A 24,505-nucleotide genomic window follows, 5' to 3' on the forward strand; every position below is an offset into this window, starting at 1 on the left:
ATGTTGCGAGCCACAGCTCCCTGCTGGTTCCCACCTGGATACCCAGAAGCTAAGAAGGTGGCCGAGGAGGCGGCCCTGGAGGCAAGAAGCCGCCAGTTGGGAGCAGAGCAGAGCCAGGCCGGTGCTCCCGAAGGCAGCAAGATGTTGCGAGCCACAGCTCCCTGCTGGTTCCCACCTGGATACCCAGAAGCTAAGAAGGTGGCCGAGGAGGCGGCCCTGGAGGCAAGAAGCCGCCAGTTGGGAGCGGAGCAGAGCCAGGCCGGTGCTCCCGAAGGCAGCAAGATGTTGCGAGCCACAGCTCCCTGCTGGTTCCCACCTGGATACCCAGAAGCTAAGAAGGTGGCCGAGGAGGCGGCCCTCGAGGCTCCAGAATTCCCCCTGCCCTCTCATCAGCCTGCCCAGAGCTTCGGGCTCCGGGTGCCCCAGATGCACAACCAGGCCTCCGCATTTGTGGACATCCAGGCGGAGCCCCAGAACAGGGGTCCGGCGGTGCCCCCAGCGTGTCTCAAGATGGTGACGGAGGCGTCCTACTTCCCTGCGCAGAGGGGATCGGCCTGCTGCTTGCCAGCCGCCCCAAGGCTGACAGAGAGGCCCTCGGGAGTCCGCATCTCAGCCCCCAGGAAGAGGAAGACGATCGCCCAGTCTTCCAGCCCTTGCTTGGTCACAGGTTGCACAGATGCCAAGAGAACCCGGGTGGCCAGCAGCAGCCAACGCTCCAGTGGCTCCAAGGTCGGCAGACAGCCAGGGAAGACGCGCAACAGGTCAGGGATGGCATGCAAGACCACCACCACCATCAGCTCTAAGCGAATCGTCCGTCGTCCATCCCTACCGAGTTTGAAGAAACCTATTATCCTCCGAAGGTCTGGGTGCCAAGTCCCCACCGTCCTCCGCCGAGGCTATCTCCAACTGTTCACCGAAGAGTGTCTCAAGTTCTGCGCCTCCAAGCAGGAGGCCGTGGAGAAGGCGCTGAACGAGGAGAAGGTGGCCTACGACTGCAGCCCCAACAAGAACAGGTACCTGAACGTGGTCCTGAACACCCTCAAGAGACTGAAGGGCCTGACCCCCAGCTCCATGCCGGGCCTCAGCAGGGCCGCCCTGTACAGCCGCCTCCAGGAGTTCCTGCTCAGCCAGGACCAGCTCAAGGAGAACGGCTACCCCTTCCCGCACCCCGAGCGGCCCGGAGGCGCCGTCCTCTTCACTGGCCAGGGGAAGGGGCCCGGCGACTCCTCCTGCAGGGTCTGCTGCCGTTGTGGCACCGAGTACCTGGTGTCCTCCTCGGGCCGCTGTGTACGCGACCAGTTGTGTTATTATCACTGGGGGCGGGTCCGCTGGAGCCAGGTGGCTGGAGGCCGGGTTAGCCAGTACACCTGCTGTGCAGCTGCTCCTGGCTCTGTGGGCTGCCAGGTGGCAAAGCAGCACGTGCGGGACGGCCGCAAGGACAGCCTCGATGGCTTCGTGGAGACCTTCAAGAAAGAGTTGTCCAGAGACGCTTATCCAGGAATCTACGCCTTGGACTGTGAGATGTGCTACACCACGCATGGCCTAGAGCTGACCCGCGTCACCGTGGTGGACGCCGACATGCGAGTGGTGTACGACACCTTCGTCAAGCCCGACAACGAGATCGTGGACTACAACACCAGGTTTTCCGGAGTCACCGAGGCCGACGTCGCCAAGACGAGCATCACCTTGCCCCAAGTGCAAGCCATCCTGCTGAGCTTTTTCAGCGCCCAAACCATCCTCATCGGGCACAGCCTGGAGAGCGATCTGCTGGCCCTGAAGCTCATCCACAGCACCGTGCTGGACACGGCCGTGCTCTTCCCGCACTACCTGGGTTTCCCCTACAAGCGTTCCCTCAGGAATCTCGCGGCCGACTACCTGGGACAGATCATCCAGGACAGCCAGGACGGCCACAACTCCAGCGAGGACGCAAACGCCTGCCTGCAGCTGGTGATGTGGAAGGTCCGACAGCGCGCCCAGATCCAGCCACGCCACCGGTCCGCCTCTCCCGCCGCCCTGGCCTGTCCTTGGCCCCAGGCCCCTTCCACAACCGCCATCAGTCCCGAGAGCTCACCCTGTCCACCTCGCCGCAAGGCCAAAGAAACCGGAGCAGTCGACGGCAGGAGAGGGCAAAAAGCCAAGAGTAACCCCAACCGGCCACTCCCAGTCCCCCGGAATCCCTGCCGCGGACCCTCGGGCCTGTCCCCATCCCTCTGCCCTTCCCAGACCTCTGTCCTTCCACTAATCGCCTCCCGCAGCACCGAGCCGCCACTCCCGGTCCCCCGAGTCCCTGCCGCGCCCCCTCGCGCCTGTCCACATCCCTCTGCCCATCCGAGACCTCTGTCCTTACACCACTAGCCACCCCACGTGGGACTTCCATGGCCTCTGAGTACAAGGCCAGCCCCCCGGCCCACCAGCTTTCTGAATGTGTGCTTACCTGTTTTTCTCGAGAGGCACCACAGTGAGGTGGGTGAAGCACTTAGGCTCTGGAGTTAGATATCTGGGTTCAAGGCCAAATTCCACCACTTACTAGGTTTCTAATATTGCACAGATAATGTCTTTGCGCTTCTACCTTTTGATCTTTAAAGTGTGATCAAAAGAGACTTAGACTCCCACATCATAATAATGGGAAACTTTAACAGCCCTCTGTAAACATTAGACAGACCAACGAGACAGAAATCTAAAAAGGATATCCAGGAATTGAACTCAGCTCTGCACCAAGCGGACCTAGGAGACATCTACAGAACGCTCCACCCCAAATCGACAGAATATACATGCTTCTCAGCACCACATCACACTTATTTCCACATTGACCACATAGTTGGAAGGAAAGCACTCCTCAGTAAATGTAAAATAACAGAAATTACTACAAACGGTCTTTCAGACCACATTGCAATCAAAGTAGACCTCAGGATAAAGAAACTCACTCAAAACCGCTCAACTGCATGGAAACCGGACAACCTGCTCCTGAATGAGTACTGGGTACTTAAGGAAATGAAGGCAGAAAGAAAGATATTCTCTGAAACCAATGAAAACAAAGGCACAACATACCAGAATCTCTGGGTCACATTTAAAGCAGTGTGTAGAGGGAAATTTATAGCACTAATTGCCCACGAGAGAAAGCAGGAAAAATCAAAAATGCATACCCTAACATCACCATTAAAAGAATGAGAGAAGCAAGAGCAAACACATTCAAAAACTAGCAGAAGGCAAGAAATAACTAAGATCCGAGCAGAACTGGTGGAGATAGAGACACAATAAACCCTTCAACAAATCAATGAATCCAGGAGCGGGTTTTTGGCAGTGATCAACAAAATTGATAGAGCACTAGCAAGACTAAGAAAGAAGAAAAGAAAGAAGAATCAAACAGATGCAGTAAAAAATGATAAAGGGGATATCACCACCGATCCCACAGAAATACAAACTACCATCAGACAATACTATCAGCACCTCTAAGCTAATGAACTAGAAAACCTAGAAGAAATGGATAAATTCCTGGACGCATACAACCTCCCCAGAGTAAACCAGGAGGAAGTTGAATGCCTGAGTAGACCACTAACAGGCTCTGAAATTGAGGCAATAATTAACAGCCTATCAAGCAATAAAACTCCAGGACCAGACGGATTCACAGCCGAATTCTACCAGAAGGACAAGGAGGAGCTGGTACCATGCCTTCTGAAACTATTCCAATCAACAGAAAAAGAGGGAATCCTCCCTCACTCATTTCATGAGGCCGGCATCATCCTGATCCCAAAGCCTGAGAGAAACGCAACCCAAAAAGAGAATTTTAGGCCTATGTCCCTGAGGAACATCGATGGGAAAATCCTCCCTAAAATACCGGAAAAACAAATCCCGCAGCACATCGAAGGGCTTATCCATCATGATGCAGTGGGCTTCATCCCTGACATGCAAGGCTTGTCCATCATATGCAAAACAATAAACATAATCCAGCATATAATCAGAACCAAAGACAGAAACTGCGTGATTATCTCAACAGATGCAGAAAAGGCCTTCGACAAAATTCAACAGCCCTTCATGCCAACAACTCTCAATAAATTAGGTATTGATGGGACATCTCCCAAAATAATAAGGGCTATTTAGGGCAAACCCACAGCCAATATCATACTGAATGGGCAAAAAGTGGAAGCATTCCCTTTGCAAACTGCCACAAGACAGGGATGCCCTCTCTCACCACTCCTATTCAACATAGTGTTGGAACTTCTGCCCAGGGCAATCAGGCAGGAGAAAGAAATAAAGAGAAATCAATTAGGAAAAGAGGAAGTCCAATTGTCCCTGTGTGCAGATGACATGATTGAATATTTAGAAAACCCCATCGTCTCAGCCCAAAATCTCCTTAAACTGATAAGCAACTTCAGCAAAGTCTCAGGATACAAAATCGAGGTGCAAAAATCACAAGCATTCTTATACACCAATAACAGGCAAACAGACAGCCAAATCATGAGTGAGCTCCCATTCACAATTGCTTCAAAGAGAATAAAATGCCTAGGAATCCAACTAACAAGGGATGTGAAGGACCTCTTCCAGGAGAACTACCAAGCATTGCTCCACGAACTAAAAGAGGAGACAAACAAATGGAAGAATATTCCACCATCACGGATTGGAAGAATCAATATCGTGAAAATGGCCATACTGCCCAAGGTAAATAATAGATTCAATGCCATCCCCATCAAACTACCAATGACTTTCTTCACAGAACTGGAAAAATCTGCTTTAAAGCTCATATGGAACCACAAAACGGCCCCCACTGCCAACATATTCCTAAGCCAAAAGAACAACGATGGAGGCATCAAGCTGTCCGACTTCAAGCTACAGTAGAAGGCTACAGTCACCAAAGAGCATGCTATCGGTTGCCGTTTTGGTTACCGTAGACCAATGGAACAGAATAGAGCCCTCAGAAATAATACGACACATCTACAACCATCTGATCTTTGACAAACCTGACAAAAACAAGAAATGGGGAAAGGATTCCCTATTTAAAAAATGGTGCTGGGAAAACAGGCTAGCCATATGTCGAAAGCTGAAATCGGATCCCTTCCTTACACCTTGTACAAAAATTAATTCAAGACAGAAGAAAGACTTAAATGTTAGATCTTAAACCATACAAACCCTAGGAGAAAACCCAGCCAATACCATTGAGGACACAGGCATGGGCAAGGACCTCATGTCTAAAACGCCAAAAGCAATGGCAACGAAAGCCAACATTGACAAACAGCATCTAATTACACTAAAGACGTTCTGCATAGCTAAAGAAACTCCCATGAGAGTGAACAGGCATCCTGCAGAAAGGGAGAAAATTTTTGCAATCTACTCATCTGACAAAGGGCTAATATCCAGAATCTACTAAGAACTCAAACAGAGTTACAAGAGAAACCAAACAAGCCCATCAACAAGTGGGGGAAGGATATAAAGAGACACTTCTCAAAAGAAGACATTTATGCAGCCAACAGACACATGAAAAAATGCTCATCAACACTGGCCATCAGAGAAATGCAAATCAAATCCGCAATGAGATATCATCTCACACCAGGTAGAAGAGCGATCATTAAAACGTCAGGAAACAACAGGTGCTGGAGAGGTAGTGGACAAATAGGAACACTTTTACACTGTTGGTGGGACTGTAAACTAGTTCAACGGTAGTGGAAGATAGTGTGGTGAATCCTCAAGGATCTCGAAATAGAAATACCTTTTGACCCAGCCATCCCATTACTGGGTATATATACCCATAGGATTAGAAATCATGCTGCTAAAAGGACGCACACAGACGTATGTTTATTGCGGCACCATTCACAGTAGCAAAGACTTGGAACCAACCCAGATGTCCATCAATGATAGACTGGATTAAGAAAATGTGGCACAAATACACCATGGAATACTATGCAGCCATGAAAAAGCATGAGTTCATGCCCTTTGGAGGGACACGGATGAAGCTGGAAACCATCATTGTTAGCAAACTATCGCAAGGACAAAAAAACCAAACACCGCATGTTCTCATTCATAGGTGGGAATTGAAGTATGAGAACGCTTGGACACAGAAAGGGGAACATCACACACCGGGGCCTGTCATGGGCGTGGGGAGGGGGAGGGATAGCATTAAGAGATATACCTAATGTAAATGACTAGTGAATGGGTGCAACACACCAACCAGGTGAATCTTGGAAGGCAAAAGCTACTGAATTTAGCGAATTTGTGGAGGCATTCCCAGAAATCAGCCAGGTGAAGTATCACACAACCGAAGACTGCACCACTCCTCTAAGGCAGCACTATGCGGCAAACCCAGACGGCCACTCTTCTCACCCCTCCTCCGTTGGCTGTTCTGGGTAATGTGGTTCAAAAGTCACCTAGGCAACTGCAAAAATAGCTGAAATGGAGTAAGGGCTTCAGGCTGGTGACTAGCAGAGGTCCACCTGACCCCCGTAAGCTGCTGAACAAGAAGGGCTGCCAGAAGTGTCCCCCTAGGGAATTTGGTGGAGACGAAGACCCGCTCACTGGACAAGGGTTCCTCCCAGGAGACGCCCGAGCGGAAGAAACGGGCTGTGAGCCACGCCCTTTCACCCTCCGCTACCCCGCCCTGGGCTGGTGAAGGTGCGCGTAAGGATGAGGACTACTGAGCCCTGAAGAAATAAATCCTTCCCCTTTGACCCCAAGGAGGATTGCCTGTGAGGATCTTCAACGAGTCTACCCGTGTCTAGACACGGGAGCAGGTCTGTCCGGCACAGCACCTCCCTCAAGGAGGAGAAGAGTGAGGAGAAAGGAAACTCAAGTCTGACCATTCTGTCCTGGGAGAGAAGAGGAGGATCTCATCTCTCATCTGTCCAAGCATGGCAAGGAGACTTTCTCTCATCTTTCCAAGCAAGATGACTTTTTATAATTAGGAAACAAAAAGAATTTAGAAGGCATGAAAGCAGCCCGTAAGGTGCATTCCTAAGGACTGCCCATTGAAACTGACAAAATTGCCCTTGTTTGATGAGAGGAATGAGCAGAGCACTGAGGTGGTGAACAGGGATCTAGTGAGACTTTCCCAGCATGTTTCTACCAAAGCTTTCTCTAAGCTTCTCGGAACACTCTCCTAATAAGCAGATGTTTGGCCCTTCAGAAAGTCAACAAGCAAAATGCCTTGAGTGTCCCAAAACACTGATGCCATGATGTTGGCTCCTGACTGGCCTCCTTTTCCTTTGACTGGACCACTGCCACCTCTCGGTAGCCGTCGCTTTGATGATGCTTTGCATTCGAGGTCATATTGGTAAAGCCATGTTCCAACTTCCGGTTACAATTTGTCAGAGGGATGCGTCAGGATCGTGATCCCTCCTGTTTAAAATTTCCACTGATAGCTCTCGTCGTAACTGCAGCTGATCTGGGCACAGTGGTTTTCACAGCCACTGCAGGATTCATCTCCCACATCTTCTCACCTCTTCTTGAAACAAGCTATACATTCGTAAAGAGTTCATTTCTTTGGGGTAGTGTCCTTAGAAGCTTTTGTTAAAACATCAATGATTTCTTCATTCTTCCACCCAAGCTTCACCAGAAATTTGATGTTTGCTCTTGCTGCAATTTTCGTGGAATTCATGTTGCTCTGATAGGAGTCCTTTTCAGTGGATGTCTCATCCTTCTCAGTGCCTCAAACTAGATCTAGTTCAGAAAGGTTATAAGAAGTTCGGACAAGTTTATCTGAGTGCAAACCAGTGGAAACCCATGCATAGTTTCTTCACCATGTGCATTTTCTATGAACCTTTTGAAGAACCCCTGTGTTGAACATTGCCCAAGTCGTGGGAGAGAAGTGGGTGCGGTCCACTTCCTGTCCTCAATTTGCCCTCAGCGGAGGAGTGCACAGAGCAGGGAAACGCAACCCCAGAGAGATCCTGCCCTGCAGCATGCAGCAGACTGCTGGCCCAGTCCTGGCTCCATGGGGTGCTGTGTGGGCCCAAGCAAGTTGACCAAACTCCCTGACGCTGAAATGAATCCTAGGTGGCCCAATTCCAGTAGCCATGATAGGAATGCCCTGCAGGGACAGTTAATTAACTCAGGAAAAGCAACCTAGCTCCAAGGTTAGCAACCAGGAGTTCCAGTTGATTCCATTAGTGCACCCCTTGAGGCATTCCCAAGCTGGAGTCTGGTGGAAGATGAGGCTCAGTGTGATTGGATGGAAGCACCAACCTATCAAGGAGAAGTCCCACCCACTCTGCCCTGTGCGTCTATAAAGGCGACGGGTGGCGGCCGCGGCACTCATTGAAGCCGCCAGTTGGGAGAGGAGCAGAGCCAGGCCGGTGCTCCCGAAGGCAGCAAGATGTTGCGAGCCACAGCTCACTGCTGGTTCCCACCTGGATACGCAGAAGCTAAGAAGGTGGCCGAGGAGGCGGCCCTGGAGGCAAGAAGCCGCCAGTTGGGAGCAGAGCAGAGCCAGGCCGGTGCTCCCGAAGGCAGCAAGATGTTGCGAGCCACAGCTCCCTGCTGGTTCCCACCTGGATACCCAGAAGCTAAGAAGGTGGCCGAGGAGGCGGCCCTGGAGGCAAGAAGCCGCCAGTTGGGAGCGGAGCAGAGCCAGGCCGGTGCTCCCGAAGGCAGCAAGATGTTGCGAGCCACAGCTCCCTGGTGGTTCCCACCTGGATACCCAGAAGCTAAGAAGGTGGCCGAGGAGGCGGCCCTCGAGGCTCCAGAATTCCCCCTGCCCTCTCATCAGCCTGCCCAGAGCTTCGGGCTCCGGGTGCCCCAGATGCACAACCAGGCCTCCGCATTTGTGGACATCCAGGCGGAGCCCCAGAACAGGGGTCCGGCGGTGCCCCCAGCGTGTCTCAAGATGGTGACGGAGGCGTCCTACTTCCCTGCGCAGAGGGGATCGGCCTGCTGCTTGCCAGCCGCCCCAAGGCTGACAGAGAGGCCCTCGGGAGTCCGCATCTCAGCCCCCAGGAAGAGGAAGACGATCGCCCAGTCTTCCAGCCCTTGCTTGGTCACAGGTTGCACAGATGCCAAGAGAACCCGGGTGGCCAGCAGCAGCCAACGCTCCAGTGGCTCCAAGGTCGGCAGACAGCCAGGGAAGACGCGCAACAGGTCAGGGATGGCATGCAAGACCACCACCACCATCAGCTCTAAGCGAATCGTCCGTCGTCCATCCCTACCGAGTTTGAAGAAACCTATTATCCTCCGAAGGTCTGGGTGCCAAGTCCCCACCGTCCTCCGCCGAGGCTATCTCCAACTGTTCACCGAAGAGTGTCTCAAGTTCTGCGCCTCCAAGCAGGAGGCCGTGGAGAAGGCGCTGAACGAGGAGAAGGTGGCCTACGACTGCAGCCCCAACAAGAACAGGTACCTGAACGTGGTCCTGAACACCCTCAAGAGACTGAAGGGCCTGACCCCCAGCTCCATGCCGGGCCTCAGCAGGGCCGCCCTGTACAGCCGCCTCCAGGAGTTCCTGCTCAGCCAGGACCAGCTCAAGGAGAACGGCTACCCCTTCCCGCACCCCGAGCGGCCCGGAGGCGCCGTCCTCTTCACTGGCCAGGGGAAGGGGCCCGGCGACTCCTCCTGCAGGGTCTGCTGCCGTTGTGGCACCGAGTACCTGGTGTCCTCCTCGGGCCGCTGTGTACGCGACCAGTTGTGTTATTATCACTGGGGGCGGGTCCGCTCGAGCCAGGTGGCTGGAGGCCGGGTTAGCCAGTACACCTGCTGTGCAGCTGCTCCTGGCTCTGTGGGCTGCCAGGTGGCAAAGCAGCACGTGCGGGACGGCCGCAAGGACAGCCTCGATGGCTTCGTGGAGACCTTCAAGAAAGAGTTGTCCAGAGACGCTTATCCAGGAATCTACGCCTTGGACTGTGAGATGTGCTACACCACGCATGGCCTAGAGCTGACCCGCGTCACCGTGGTGGACGCCGACATGCGAGTGGTGTACGACACCTTCGTCAAGCCCGACAACGAGATCGTGGACTACAACACCAGGTTTTCCGGAGTCACCGAGGCCGACGTCGCCAAGACGAGCATCACCTTGCCCCAAGTGCAAGCCATCCTGCTGAGCTTTTTCAGCGCCCAAACCATCCTCATCGGGCACAGCCTGGAGAGCGATCTGCTGGCCCTGAAGCTCATCCACAGCACCGTGCTGGACACGGCCGTGCTCTTCCCGCACTACCTGGGTTTCCCCTACAAGCGTTCCCTCAGGAATCTCGCGGCCGACTACCTGGGACAGATCATCCAGGACAGCCAGGACGGCCACAACTCCAGCGAGGACGCAAACGCCTGCCTGCAGCTGGTGATGTGGAAGTTCCGACAGCGTGCCCAGATCCAGCCACGCCACCGGTCCGCCTCTCCCGCCGCCCTGGCCTGTCCTTGGCCCCAGGCCCCTTCCACAACCGCCATCAGTCCCGAGAGCTCACCCTGTCCACCTCGCCGCAAGGCCAAAGAAACCGGAGCAGTCGACGGCAGGAGAGGGCAAAAAGCCAAGAGTAACCCCAACCGGCCACTCCCAGTCCCCCGGAATCCCTGCCGCGGACCCTCGGGCCTGTCCCCATCCCTCTGCCCTTCCCAGACCTCTGTCCTTCCACTAATCGCCTCCCGCAGCACCGAGCCGCCACTCCCGGTCCCCCGAGTCCCTGCCGCGCCCCCTCGCGCCTGTCCACATCCCTCTGCCCATCCGAGACCTCTGTCCTTACACCACTAGCCACCCCACGTGGGACTTCCATGGCCTCTGAGTACAAGGCCAGCCCCCCGGCCCACCAGCTTTCTGAATGTGTGCTTACCTGTTTTTCTCGAGAGGCACCACAGTGAGGTGGGTGAAGCACTTAGGCTCTGGAGTTAGATATCTGGGTTCAAGGCCAAATTCCACCACTTACTAGGTTTCTAATATTGCACAGATAATGTCTTTGCGCTTCTACCTTTTGATCTTTAAAGTGTGATCAAAAGAGACTTAGACTCCCACATCATAATAATGGGAAACTTTAACAGCCCTCTGTAAACATTAGACAGACCAACGAGACAGAAATCTAAAAAGGATATCCAGGAATTGAACTCAGCTCTGCACCAAGCGGACCTAGGAGACATCTACAGAACGCTCCACCCCAAATCGACAGAATATACATGCTTCTCAGCACCACATCACACTTATTTCCACATTGACCACATAGTTGGAAGGAAAGCACTCCTCAGTAAATGTAAAATAACAGAAATTACTACAAACGGTCTTTCAGACCACATTGCAATCAAAGTAGACCTCAGGATAAAGAAACTCACTCAAAACCGCTCAACTGCATGGAAACCGGACAACCTGCTCCTGAATGAGTACTGGGTACTTAAGGAAATGAAGGCAGAAAGAAAGATATTCTCTGAAACCAATGAAAACAAAGGCACAACATACCAGAATCTCTGGGTCACATTTAAAGCAGTGTGTAGAGGGAAATTTATAGCACTAATTGCCCACGAGAGAAAGCAGGAAAAATCAAAAATGCATACCCTAACATCACCATTAAAAGAATGAGAGAAGCAAGAGCAAACACATTCAAAAACTAGCAGAAGGCAAGAAATAACTAAGATCCGAGCAGAACTGGTGGAGATAGAGACACAATAAACCCTTCAACAAATCAATGAATCCAGGAGCGGGTTTTTGGCAGTGATCAACAAAATTGATAGAGCACTAGCAAGACTAAGAAAGAAGAAAAGAAAGAAGAATCAAACAGATGCAGTAAAAAATGATAAAGGGGATATCACCACCGATCCCACAGAAATACAAACTACCATCAGACAATACTATCAGCACCTCTAAGCTAATGAACTAGAAAACCTAGAAGAAATGGATAAATTCCTGGACGCATACAACCTCCCCAGAGTAAACCAGGAGGAAGTTGAATGCCTGAGTAGACCACTAACAGGCTCTGAAATTGAGGCAATAATTAACAGCCTATCAAGCAATAAAACTCCAGGACCAGACGGATTCACAGCCGAATTCTACCAGAAGGACAAGGAGGAGCTGGTACCATGCCTTCTGAAACTATTCCAATCAACAGAAAAAGAGGGAATCCTCCCTCACTCATTTCATGAGGCCGGCATCATCCTGATCCCAAAGCCTGAGAGAAACGCAACCCAAAAAGAGAATTTTAGGCCTATGTCCCTGAGGAACATCGATGGGAAAATCCTCCCTAAAATACCGGAAAAACAAATCCCGCAGCACATCGAAGGGCTTATCCATCATGATGCAGTGGGCTTCATCCCTGACATGCAAGGCTTGTCCATCATATGCAAAACAATAAACATAATCCAGCATATAATCAGAACCAAAGACAGAAACTGCGTGATTATCTCAACAGATGCAGAAAAGGCCTTCGACAAAATTCAACAGCCCTTCATGCCAACAACTCTCAATAAATTAGGTATTGATGGGACATCTCCCAAAATAATAAGGGCTATTTAGGGCAAACCCACAGCCAATATCATACTGAATGGGCAAAAAGTGGAAGCATTCCCTTTGCAAACTGCCACAAGACAGGGATGCCCTCTCTCACCACTCCTATTCAACATAGTGTTGGAACTTCTGCCCAGGGCAATCAGGCAGGAGAAAGAAATAAAGAGAAATCAATTAGGAAAAGAGGAAGTCCAATTGTCCCTGTGTGCAGATGACATGATTGAATATTTAGAAAACCCCATCGTCTCAGCCCAAAATCTCCTTAAACTGATAAGCAACTTCAGCAAAGTCTCAGGATACAAAATCGAGGTGCAAAAATCACAAGCATTCTTATACACCAATAACAGGCAAACAGACAGCCAAATCATGAGTGAGCTCCCATTCACAATTGCTTCAAAGAGAATAAAATGCCTAGGAATCCAACTAACAAGGGATGTGAAGGACCTCTTCCAGGAGAACTACCAAGCATTGCTCCACGAACTAAAAGAGGAGACAAACAAATGGAAGAATATTCCACCATCACGGATTGGAAGAATCAATATCGTGAAAATGGCCATATTGCCCAAGGTAAATAATAGATTCAATGCCATCCCCATCAAACTACCAATGACTTTCTTCACAGAACTGGAAAAATCTGCTTTAAAGCTCATATGGAACCACAAAACGGCCCCCACTGCCAACATATTCCTAAGCCAAAAGAACAACGATGGAGGCATCAAGCTGTCCGACTTCAAGCTACAGTAGAAGGCTACAGTCACCAAAGAGCATGCTATCGGTTGCCGTTTTGGTTACCGTAGACCAATGGAACAGAATAGAGCCCTCAGAAATAATACGACACATCTACAACCATCTGATCTTTGACAAACCTGACAAAAACAAGAAATGGGGAAAGGATTCCCTATTTAAAAAATGGTGCTGGGAAAACAGGCTAGCCATATGTCGAAAGCTGAAATCGGATCCCTTCCTTACACCTTGTACAAAAATTAATTCAAGACAGAAGAAAGACTTAAATGTTAGATCTTAAACCATACAAACCCTAGGAGAAAACCCAGCCAATACCATTGAGGACACAGGCATGGGCAAGGACCTCATGTCTAAAACGCCAAAAGCAATGGCAACGAAAGCCAACATTGACAAACAGCATCTAATTACACTAAAGACGTTCTGCATAGCTAAAGAAACTCCCATGAGAGTGAACAGGCATCCTGCAGAAAGGGAGAAAATTTTTGCAATCTACTCATCTGACAAAGGGCTAATATCCAGAATCTACTAAGAACTCAAACAGAGTTACAAGAGAAACCAAACAAGCCCATCAACAAGTGGGGGAAGGATATAAAGAGACACTTCTCAAAAGAAGACATTTATGCAGCCAACAGACACATGAAAAAATGCTCATCAACACTGGCCATCAGAGAAATGCAAATCAAATCCGCAATGAGATATCATCTCACACCAGGTAGAAGAGCGATCATTAAAACGTCAGGAAACAACAGGTGCTGGAGAGGTAGTGGACAAATAGGAACACTTTTACACTGTTGGTGGGACTGTAAACTAGTTCAACGGTAGTGGAAGATAGTGTGGTGAATCCTCAAGGATCTCGAAATAGAAATACCTTTTGACCCAGCCATCCCATTACTGGGTATATATACCCATAGGATTAGAAATCATGCTGCTAAAAGGACGCACACAGACGTATGTTTATTGCGGCACCATTCACAGTAGCAAAGACTTGGAACCAACCCAGATGTCCATCAATGATAGACTGGATTAAGAAAATGTGGCACAAATACACCATGGAATACTATGCAGCCATGAAAAAGCATGAGTTCATGCCCTTTGGAGGGACACGGATGAAGCTGGAAACCATCATTGTTAGCAAACTATCGCAAGGACAAAAAAACCAAACACCGCATGTTCTCATTCATAGGTGGGAATTGAAGTATGAGAACGCTTGGACACAGAAAGGGGAACATCACACACCGGGGCCTGTCATGGGCGTGGGGAGGGGGAGGGATAGCATTAAGAGATATACCTAATGTAAATGACTAGTGAATGGGTACAACACACCAACCAGGTGAATCTTGGAAGGCAAAAGCTACTGAATTTAGCGAATTTGTGGAGGCATTCCCAGAAATCAGCCAGGTGAAGTATCACACAACCGAAGACTGCACCACTCCTCTAAGGCAGCACTATGCGGCAAACCCAGACGGCCACTCTTCTCACCCCTCCTCCGTTGGCTGTTCTGGGTAATGTGGTTCAAAAGTCACCTAGGCAACTGCAAAAATAGCTGAAATGGAGTAAGGGCTTCAGGCTGGTGACTAGCAGAGGTCCACCTGACCCCCGTAAGCTGCTGAACAAGAAGGGCTGCCAGAAGTGTCCCCCTAGGGAATTTGGTGGAGACGAAGACCCGCTCACTGGACAAGGGTTCCTCCCAGGAGACGCCCGAGCGGAAGAAACGGGCTGTGAGCCACGCCCTTTCACCCTCCGCTACCCCGCCCTGGGCTGGTGAAGGTGCGCGTAAGGATGAGGACTACTGAGCCCTGAAGAAATAAATCCTTCCCCTTTGACCCCAAGGAGGATTGCCTGTGAGGATCTTCAACGAGTCTACCCGTGTCTAGACACGGGAGCAGGTCTGTCCGGCACAGCACCTCCCTCAAGGAGGAGAAGAGTGAGGAGAAAGGAAACTCAAGTCTGACCATTCTGTCCTGGGAGAGAAGAGGAGGATCTCATCTCTCATCTGTCCAAGCATGGCAAGGAGACTTTCTCTCATCTTTCCAAGCAAGATGACTTTTTATAATTAGGAAACAAAAAGAATTTAGAAGGCATGAAAGCAGCCCGTAAGGTGCATTCCTAAGGACTGCCCATTGAAACTGACAAAATTGCCCTTGTTTGATGAGAGGAATGAGCAGAGCACTGAGGTGGTGAACAGGGATCTAGTGAGACTTTCCCAGCATGTTTCTACCAAAGCTTTCTCTAAGCTTCTCGGAACACTCTCCTAATAAGCAGATGTTTGGCCCTTCAGAAAGTCAACAAGCAAAATGCCTTGAGTGTCCCAAAACACTGATGCCATGATGTTGGCTCCTGACTGGCCTCCTTTTCCTTTGACTGGACCACTGCCACCTCTCGGTAGCCGTCGCTTTGATGATGCTTTGCATTCGAGGTCATATTGGTAAAGCCATGTTCCAACTTCCGGTTACAATTTGTCAGAGGGATGCGTCAGGATCGTGATCCCTCCTGTTTAAAATTTCCACTGATAGCTCTCGTCGTAACTGCAGCTGATCTGGGCACAGTGGTTTTCACAGCCACTGCAGGATTCATCTCCCACATCTTCTCACCTCTTCTTGAAACAAGCTATACATTCGTAAAGAGTTCATTTCTTTGGGGTAGTGTCCTTAGAAGCTTTTGTTAAAACATCAATGATTTCTTCATTCTTCCACCCAAGCTTCACCAGAAATTTGATGTTTGCTCTTGCTGCAATTTTCGTGGAATTCATGTTGCTCTGATAGGAGTCCTTTTCAGTGGATGTCTCATCCTTCTCAGTGCCTCAAACTAGATCTAGTTCAGAAAGGTTATAAGAAGTTCGGACAAGTTTATCTGAGTGCAAACCAGTGGAAACCCATGCATAGTTTCTTCACCATGTGCATTTTCTATGAACCTTTTGAAGAACCCCTGTGTTGAACATTGCCCAAGTCGTGGGAGAGAAGTGGGTGCGGTCCACTTCCTGTCCTCAATTTGCCCTCAGCGGAGGAGTGCACAGAGCAGGGAAACGCAACCCCAGAGAGATCCTGCCCTGCAGCATGCAGCAGACTGCTGGCCCAGTCCTGGCTCCATGGGGTGCTGTGTGGGCCCAAGCAAGTTGACCAAACTCCCTGACGCTGAAATGAATCCTAGGTGGCCCAATTCCAGTAGCCATGATAGGAATGCCCTGCAGGGACAGTTAATTAACTCAGGAAAAGCAACCTAGCTCCAAGGTTAGCAACCAGGAGTTCCAGTTGATTCCATTAGTGCACCCCTTGAGGCATTCCCAAGCTGGAGTCTGGTGGAAGATGAGGCTCAGTGTGATTGGATGGAAGCACCAACCTATCAAGGAGAAGTCCCACCCACTCTGCCCTGTGCGTCTATAAAGGCGACGGGTGGCGGCCGCGGCACTCATTGAAGCCGCCAGTTGGGAGAGGAGCAGAGCCAGGCCGGTGCTCCCGAAGGCAGCAAGATGTTGCGAGCCACAGCTCACTGCTGGTTCCCACCTGGATATGCAGAAGCTAAGAAGGTGGCCGAGGAGGCGGCCCTGGAGGCAAGAAGCCGCCAGTTGGGAGCAGAGCAGAGCCAGGCCGGTGCTCCCGAAGGCAGCAAGATGTTGCGAGCCACAGCTCCCTGCTGGTTCCCACCTGGATACCCAGAAGCTAAGAAGGTGGCCGAGGAGGCGGCCCTGGAGGCAAGAAGCCGCCAGTTGGGAGCGGAGCAGAGCCAGGCCGGTGCTCCCGAAGGCAGCAAGATGTTGCGAGCCACAGCTCCCTGGTGGTTCCCACCTGGATACCCAGAAGCTAAGAAGGTGGCCGAGGAGGCGGCCCTCGAGGCTCCAGAATTCCCCCTGCCCTCTCATCAGCCTGCCCAGAGCTTCGGGCTCCGGGTGCCCCAGATGCACAACCAGGCCTCCGCATTTGTGGACATCCAGGCGGAGCCCCAGAACAGGGGTCCGGCGGTGCCCCCAGCGTGTCTCAAGATGGTGACGGAGGCGTCCTACTTCCCTGCGCAGAGGGGATCGGCCTGCTGCTTGCCAGCCGCCCCAAGGCTGACAGAGAGGCCCTCGGGAGTCCGCATCTCAGCCCCCAGGAAGAGGAAGACGATCGCCCAGTCTTCCAGCCCTTGCTTGGTCACAGGTTGCACAGATGCCAAGAGAACCCGGGTGGCCAGCAGCAGCCAACGCTCCAGTGGCTCCAAGGTCGGCAGACAGCCAGGGAAGACGCGCAACAGGTCAGGGATGGCATGCAAGACCACCACCACCATCAGCTCTAAGCGAATCGTCCGTCGTCCATCCCTACCGAGTTTGAAGAAACCTATTATCCTCCGAAGGTCTGGGTGCCAAGTCCCCACCGTCCTCCGCCGAGGCTATCTCCAACTGTTCACCGAAGAGTGTCTCAAGTTCTGCGCCTCCAAGCAGGAGGCCGTGGAGAAGGCGCTGAACGAGGAGAAGGTGGCCTACGACTGCAGCCCCAACAAGAACAGGTACCTGAACGTGGTCCTGAACACCCTCAAGAGACTGAAGGGCCTGACCCCCAGCTCCATGCCGGGCCTCAGCAGGGCCGCCCTGTACAGCCGCCTCCAGGAGTTCCTGCTCAGCCAGGACCAGCTCAAGGAGAACGGCTACCCCTTCCCGCACCCCGAGCGGCCCGGAGGCGCCGTCCTCTTCACTGGCCAGGGGAAGGGGCCCGGCGACTCCTCCTGCAGGGTCTGCTGCCGTTGTGGCACCGAGTACCTGGTGTCCTCCTCGGGCCGCTGTGTACGCGACCAGTTGTGTTATTATCACTGGGGGCGGGTCCGCTCGAGCCAGGTGGCTGGAGGCCGGGTTAGCCAGTACACCTGCTGTGCAGCTGCTCCTGGCTCTGTGGGCTGCCAGGTGGCAAAGCAGCACGTGCGGGACGGCCGCAAGGACAGCCTCGATGGCTTCGTGGAGACCTTCAAGAAAGAGTTGTCCAGAGACGCTTATCCAGGAATCTACGCCTTGGACTGTGAGATGTGCTACACCACGCATGGCCTAGAGCTGACCCGCGTCACCGTGGTGGACGCCGACATGCGAGTGGTGTACGACACCTTCGTCAAGCCCGACAACGAGATCGTGGACTACAACACCAGGTTTTCCGGAGTCACCGAGGCCGACGTCGCCAAGACGAGCATCACCTTGCCCCAAGTGCAAGCCATCCTGCTGAGCTTTTTCAGCGCCCAAACCATCCTCATCGGGCACAGCCTGGAGAGCGATCTGCTGGCCCTGAAGCTCATCCACAGCACCGTGCTGGACACGGCCGTGCTCTTCCCGCACTACCTGGGTTTCCCCTACAAGCGTTCCCTCAGGAATCTCGCGGCCGACTACCTGGGACAGATCATCCAGGACAGCCAGGACGGCCACAACTCCAGCGAGGACGCAAACGCCTGCCTGCAGCTGGTGATGTGGAAGGTCCGACAGCGCGCCCAGATCCAGCCACGCCACCGGTCCGCCTCTCCCGCCGCCCTGGCCTGTCCTTGGCCCCAGGCCCCTTCCACAACCGCCATCAGTCCCGAGAGCTCACCCTGTCCACCTCGCCGCAAGGCCAAAGAAACCGGAGCAGTCGACGGCAGGAGAGGGCAAAAAGCCAAGAGTAACCCCAACCGGCCACTCCCAGTCCCCTGGAATCCCTGCCGCGGACCCTCGGGCCTGTCCCCATCCCTCTGCCCTTCCCAGACCTCTGTCCTTCCACTAATCGCCTCCCGCAGCACCGAGCCGCCACTCCCGGTCCCCCGAGTCCCTGCCGCGCCCCCTCGCGCCTGTCCACATCCCTCTGCCCATCCGAGACCTCTGTCCTTACACCACTAGCCACCCCACGTGGGACTTCCATGGCCTCTGAGTACAAGGCCAGCCCCCCGGCCCACCAGCTTTCTGAATGTGTGCTTACCTGTTTTTCTCGAGAGGCACCACAGTGAGGTGGGTGAAGCACTTAGGCTCTGGAGTTAGATATCTGGGTTCAAGGCCAAATTCCACCACTTACTAGGTTTCTAATATTGCACAGATAATGTCTTTGCGCTTCTACCTTTTGATCTTTAAAGTGTGATCAAAAGAGACTTAGACTCCCACATCATAATAATGGGAAACTTTAACAGCCCTCTGTAAACATTAGACAGACCAACGAGACAGAAATCTAAAAAGGATATCCAGGAATTGAACTCAGCTCTGCACCAAGCGGACCTAGGAGACATCTACAGAACGCTCCACCACAAATCGACAGAATATACATGCTTCTCAGCACCACATCACACTTATTTCCACATTGACCACATAGTTGGAAGGAAAGCACTCCTCAGTAAATGTAAAATAACAGAAATTACTACAAACGGTCTTTCAGACCACATTGCAATCAAAGTAGACCTCAGGATAAAGAAACTCACTCAAAACCGCTCAACTGCATGGAAACCGGACAACCTGCTCCTGAATGAGTACTGGGTACTTAAGGAAATGAAGGCAGAAAGAAAGATATTCTCTGAAACCAATGAAAACAAAGGCACAACATACCAGAATCTCTGGGTCACATTTAAAGCAGTGTGTAGAGGGAAATTTATAGCACTAATTGCCCACGAGAGAAAGCAGGAAAAATCAAAAATGCATACCCTAACATCACCATTAAAAGAATGAGAGAAGCAAGAGCAAACACATTCAAAAACTAGCAGAAGGCAAGAAATAACTAAGATCCGAGCAGAACTGGTGGAGATAGAGACACAATAAACCCTTCAACAAATCAATGAATCCAGGAGCGGGTTTTTGGCAGTGATCAACAAAATTGATAGAGCACTAGCAAGACTAAGAAAGAAGAAAAGAAAGAAGAATCAAACAGATGCAGTAAAAAATGATAAAGGGGATATCACCACCGATCCCACAGAAATACAAACTACCATCAGACAATACTATCAGCACCTCTAAGCTAATGAACTAGAAAACCTAGAAGAAATGGATAAATTCCTGGACGCATACAACCTCCCCAGAGTAAACCAGGAGGAAGTTGAATGCCTGAGTAGACCACTAACAGGCTCTGAAATTGAGGCAATAATTAACAGCCTATCAAGCAATAAAACTCCAGGACCAGACGGATTCACAGCCGAATTCTACCAGAAGGACAAGGAGGAGCTGGTACCATGCCTTCTGAAACTATTCCAATCAACAGAAAAAGAGGGAATCCTCCCTCACTCATTTCATGAGGCCGGCATCATCCTGATCCCAAAGCCTGAGAGAAACGCAACCCAAAAAGAGAATTTTAGGCCTATGTCCCTGAGGAACATCGATGGGAAAATCCTCCCTAAAATACCGGAAAAACGAATCCCGCAGCACATCAAAGGGCTTATCCATCATGATGCAGTGGGCTTCATCCCTGACATGCAAGGCTTGTCCATCATATGCAAAACAATAAACATAATCCAGCATATAATCAGAACCAAAGACAGAAACTGCGTGATTATCTCAACAGATGCAGAAAAGGCCTTTGACAAAATTCAACAGCCCTTCATGCCAACAACTCTCAATAAATTAGGTATTGATGGGACATCTCCCAAAATAATGAGGGCTATTTAGGGCAAACCCACAGCCAATATCATACTGAATGGGCAAAAAGTGGAAGCATTCCCTTTGCAAACTGCCACAAGACAGGGATGCCCTCTTTCACCACTCCTATTCAACATAGTGTTGGAACTTCTGCCCAGGGCAATCAGGCAGGAGAAAGAAATAAAGAGAAATCAATTAGGAAAAGAGGAAGTCCAATTGTCCCTGTGTGCAGATGACATGATTGAATATTTAGAAAACCCCATCGTCTCAGCCCAAAATCTCCTTAAGCTGATAAGCAACTTCAGCAAAGTCTCAGGATACAAAATCGAGGTGCAAAAATCACAAGCATTCTTATACACCAATAACAGGCAAACAGACAGCCAAATCATGAGTGAGCTCCCATTCACAATTGCTTCAAAGAGAATAAAATGCCTAGGAATCCAACTAACAAGGGATGTGAAGGACCTCTTCCAGGAGAACTACCAAGCATTGCTCCACGAACTAAAAGAGGAGACAAACAAATGGAAGAATATTCCACCATCACGGATTGGAAGAATCAATATCGTGAAAATGGCCATACTGCCCAAGGTAAATTATAGATTCAATGCCATCCCCATCAAACTACCAATGACTTTCTTCACAGAACTGGAAAAATCTGCTTTAAAGCTCATATGGAACCACAAAACGGCCCCCACTGCCAACATATTCCTAAGCCAAAAGAACAACGATGGAGGCATCAAGCTGTCCGACTTCAAGCTACAGTAGAAGGCTACAGTAACCAAAGAGCATGCTATCGGTTGCCGTTTTGGTTACCGTAGACCAATGGAACAGAATAGAGCCCTCAGAAATAATACGACACATCTACAACCATCTGATCTTTGACAAACCTGACAAAAACAAGAAATGGGGAAAGGATTCCCTATTTTAAAAATGGTGCTGGGAAAACAGGCTAGCCATATGTCGAAAGCTGAAATCGGATCCCTTCCTTACACCTTGTACAAAAATTAATTCAAGACAGAAGAAAGACTTAAATGTTAGATCTTAAACCATACAAACCCTAGGAGAAAACCCAGCCAATACCATTGAGGACACAGGCATGGGCAAGGACCTCATGTCTAAAACGCCAAAAGCAATGGCAACGAAAGCCAACATTGACAAACAGCATCTAATTACACTAAAGACGTTCTGCATAGCTAAAGAAACTCCCATGAGAGTGAACAGGCATCCTGCAGAAAGGGAGAAAATTTTTGCAATCTACTCATCTGACAAAGGGCTAATATCCAGAATCTACTAAGAACTCAAACAGAGTTACAAGAGAAACCAAACAAGCCCATCAACAAGTGGGGGAAGGATATAAAGAGACACTTCTCAAAAGAAGACATTTATGCAGCCAACAGACACATGAAAAAATGCTCATCAACACTGGCCATCAGAGAAATGCAAATCAAATCCGCAATGAGATATCATCTCACACCAGGTAGAAGAGCGATCATTAAAACGTCAGGAAACAACAGGTGCTGGAGAGGTAGTGGACAAATAGGAACACTTTTACACTGTTGGTGGGACTGTAAACTAGTTCAACGGTAGTGGAAGATAGTGTGGTGAATCCTCAAGGATCTCGAAATAGAAATACCTTTTGACCCAGCCATCCCATTACTGGGTATATATACCCATAGGATTAGAAATCATGCTGCTAAAAGGACACACGCAGACGTATGTTTATTGCGGCACCATTCACAGTAGCAAAGACTTGGAACCAACCCAGATGTCCATCAATGATAGACTGGATTAAGAAAATGTGGCACAAATACACCATGGAATACTATGCAGCCATGAAAAAGCATGATTTCATGCCCTTTGGATGGACACGGATGAAGCTGGAAACCATCATTCTTAGCATACCATAGCAAGGACAAAAAAAGCAAACACCGCATGTTCTCATTCATAGGTGGGAATTGAAGTATGAGAACGCTTGGACACAGAAAGGGGAACATCACACACCGGGGCCTGTCATGGGCGTGGGGAGGGGGAGGGATAGCATTAAGAGATATACCTAATGTATATGACTAATGAATGGGTGCAACACACCAACCAGGTGAATCTTGGAAGGCAAAAGCTACTGAATTTAGCGAATTTGTGGAGGCATTCCCAGAAATCAGCCAGGTGAAGTATCACACAACCGAAGACTGCACCACTCCTCTAAGGCAGCACTATGCGGCAAACCCAGACGGCCACTCTTCTCACCCCTCCTCCGTTGGCTGTTCTGGGTAATGTGGTTCAAAAGTCACCTAGGCAACTGCAAAAATAGCTGAAATGGAGTAAGGGCTTCAGGCTGGTGACTAGCAGAGGTCCACCTGACCCCCGTAAGCTGCTGAACAAGAAGGGCTGCCAGAAGTGTCCCCCTAGGGAATTTGGTGGAGACGAAGACCCGCTCACTGGACAAGGGTTCCTCCCAGGAGACGCCCGAGCGGAAGAAACGGGCTGTGAGCCACGCCCTTTCACCCTCCGCTACCCCGCCCTGGGCTGGTGAAGGTGCGCGTAAGGATGAGGACTACTGAGCCCTGAAGAAATAAATCCTTCCCCTTTGACCCCAAGGAGGATTGCCTGTGAGGATCTTCAACGAGTCTACCCGTGTCTAGACACGGGAGCAGGTCTGTCCGGCACAGCACCTCCCTCAAGGAGGAGAAGAGTGAGGAGAAAGCAAACTCAAGTCTGACCATTCTGTCCTGGGAGAGAAGAGGAGGATCTCATCTCTCATCTGTCCAAGCATGGCAAGGAGACTTTCTCTCATCTTTCCAAGCAAGATGACTTTTTATAATTAGGAAACAAAAAGAATTTAGAAGGCATGAAAGCAGCCCGTAAGGTGCATTCCTAAGGACTGCCCATTGAAACTGACAAAATTGCCCTTGTTTGATGAGAGGAATGAGCAGAGCACTGAGGTGGTGAACAGGGATCTAGTGAGACTTTCCCAGCATGTTTCTACCAAAGCTTTCTCTAAGCTTCTCGGAACACTCTCCTAATAAGCAGATGTTTGGCCCTTCAGAAAGTCAACAAGCAAAATGCCTTGAGTGTCCCAAAACACTGATGCCATGATGTTGGCTCCTGACTGGCCTCCTTTTCCTTTGACTGGACCACTGCCACCTCTCGGTAGCCGTCGCTTTGATGATGCTTTGCATTCGAGGTCATATTGGTAAAGCCATGTTCCAACTTCCGGTTACAATTTGTCAGAGGGATGCGTCAGGATCGTGATCCCTCCTGTTTAAAATTTCCACTGATAGCTCTCGTCGTAACTGCAGCTGATCTGGGCACAGTGGTTTTCACAGCCACTGCAGGATTCATCTCCCACATCTTCTCACCTCTTCTTGAAACAAGCTATACATTCGTAAAGAGTTCATTTCTTTGGGGTAGTGTCCTTAGAAGCTTTTGTTAAAACATCAATGATTTCTTCATTCTTCCACACAAGCTTCACCAGAAATTTGATGTTTGCTCTTGCTGCAATTTTCGTGGAATTCATGTTGCTCTGATAGGAGTCCTTTTCAGTGGATGTCTCATCCTTCTCAGTGCCTCAAACTAGATCTAGTTCAGAAAGGTTATAAGAAGTTCGGACAAGTTCATTTGAGTGCAAACCAGTGGAAACCCATGCATAGTTTCTTCACCATGTGCATTTTCTATGAACCTTTTGAAGAACCCCTGTGTTGAACATTGCCCAAGTCGTGGGAGAGAAGTGGGTGCGGTCCACTTCCTGTCCTCAATTTGCCCTCAGCGGAGGAGTGCACAGAGCAGGGAAACGCAACCCCAGAGAGATCCTGCCCTGCAGCATGCAGCAGACTGCTGGCCCA

At 50.4% G+C, this 24,505-nt stretch overlaps 3 protein-coding genes across 3 annotated transcripts; all 3 read left to right on the plus strand.

The window, feature by feature from the left end:
- LOC134810781 (putative exonuclease GOR) lies at positions 1 to 2,019 on the plus strand (the record flags this gene model as incomplete). The annotated part of the gene is made up of 1 exon (XM_063816819.1): positions 1 to 2,019. A coding segment is annotated over exon 1 (2,019 nt), but the record flags the coding sequence as incomplete, so codon positions are not given.
- A 7,351-nt stretch (positions 2,020 to 9,370) lies between these two features.
- Positions 9,371 to 10,318, plus strand: LOC134810782 (exonuclease GOR-like; the record flags this gene model as incomplete). Its single annotated transcript, XM_063816820.1, has 1 exon — positions 9,371 to 10,318. A coding segment is annotated over exon 1 (948 nt), but the record flags the coding sequence as incomplete, so codon positions are not given.
- A 7,351-nt stretch (positions 10,319 to 17,669) lies between these two features.
- Positions 17,670 to 18,617, plus strand: LOC134810783 (exonuclease GOR-like; the record flags this gene model as incomplete). Its single annotated transcript, XM_063816822.1, has 1 exon — positions 17,670 to 18,617. A coding segment is annotated over exon 1 (948 nt), but the record flags the coding sequence as incomplete, so codon positions are not given.
- Between the last annotated feature and the right edge of the window lie 5,888 nt (positions 18,618 to 24,505).

This window comes from Pan troglodytes, chromosome 7 (assembly GCF_028858775.2).
Source record: "Pan troglodytes isolate AG18354 chromosome 7, NHGRI_mPanTro3-v2.0_pri, whole genome shotgun sequence".
Taxonomy (NCBI): Eukaryota; Metazoa; Chordata; class Mammalia; order Primates; family Hominidae; genus Pan; species Pan troglodytes.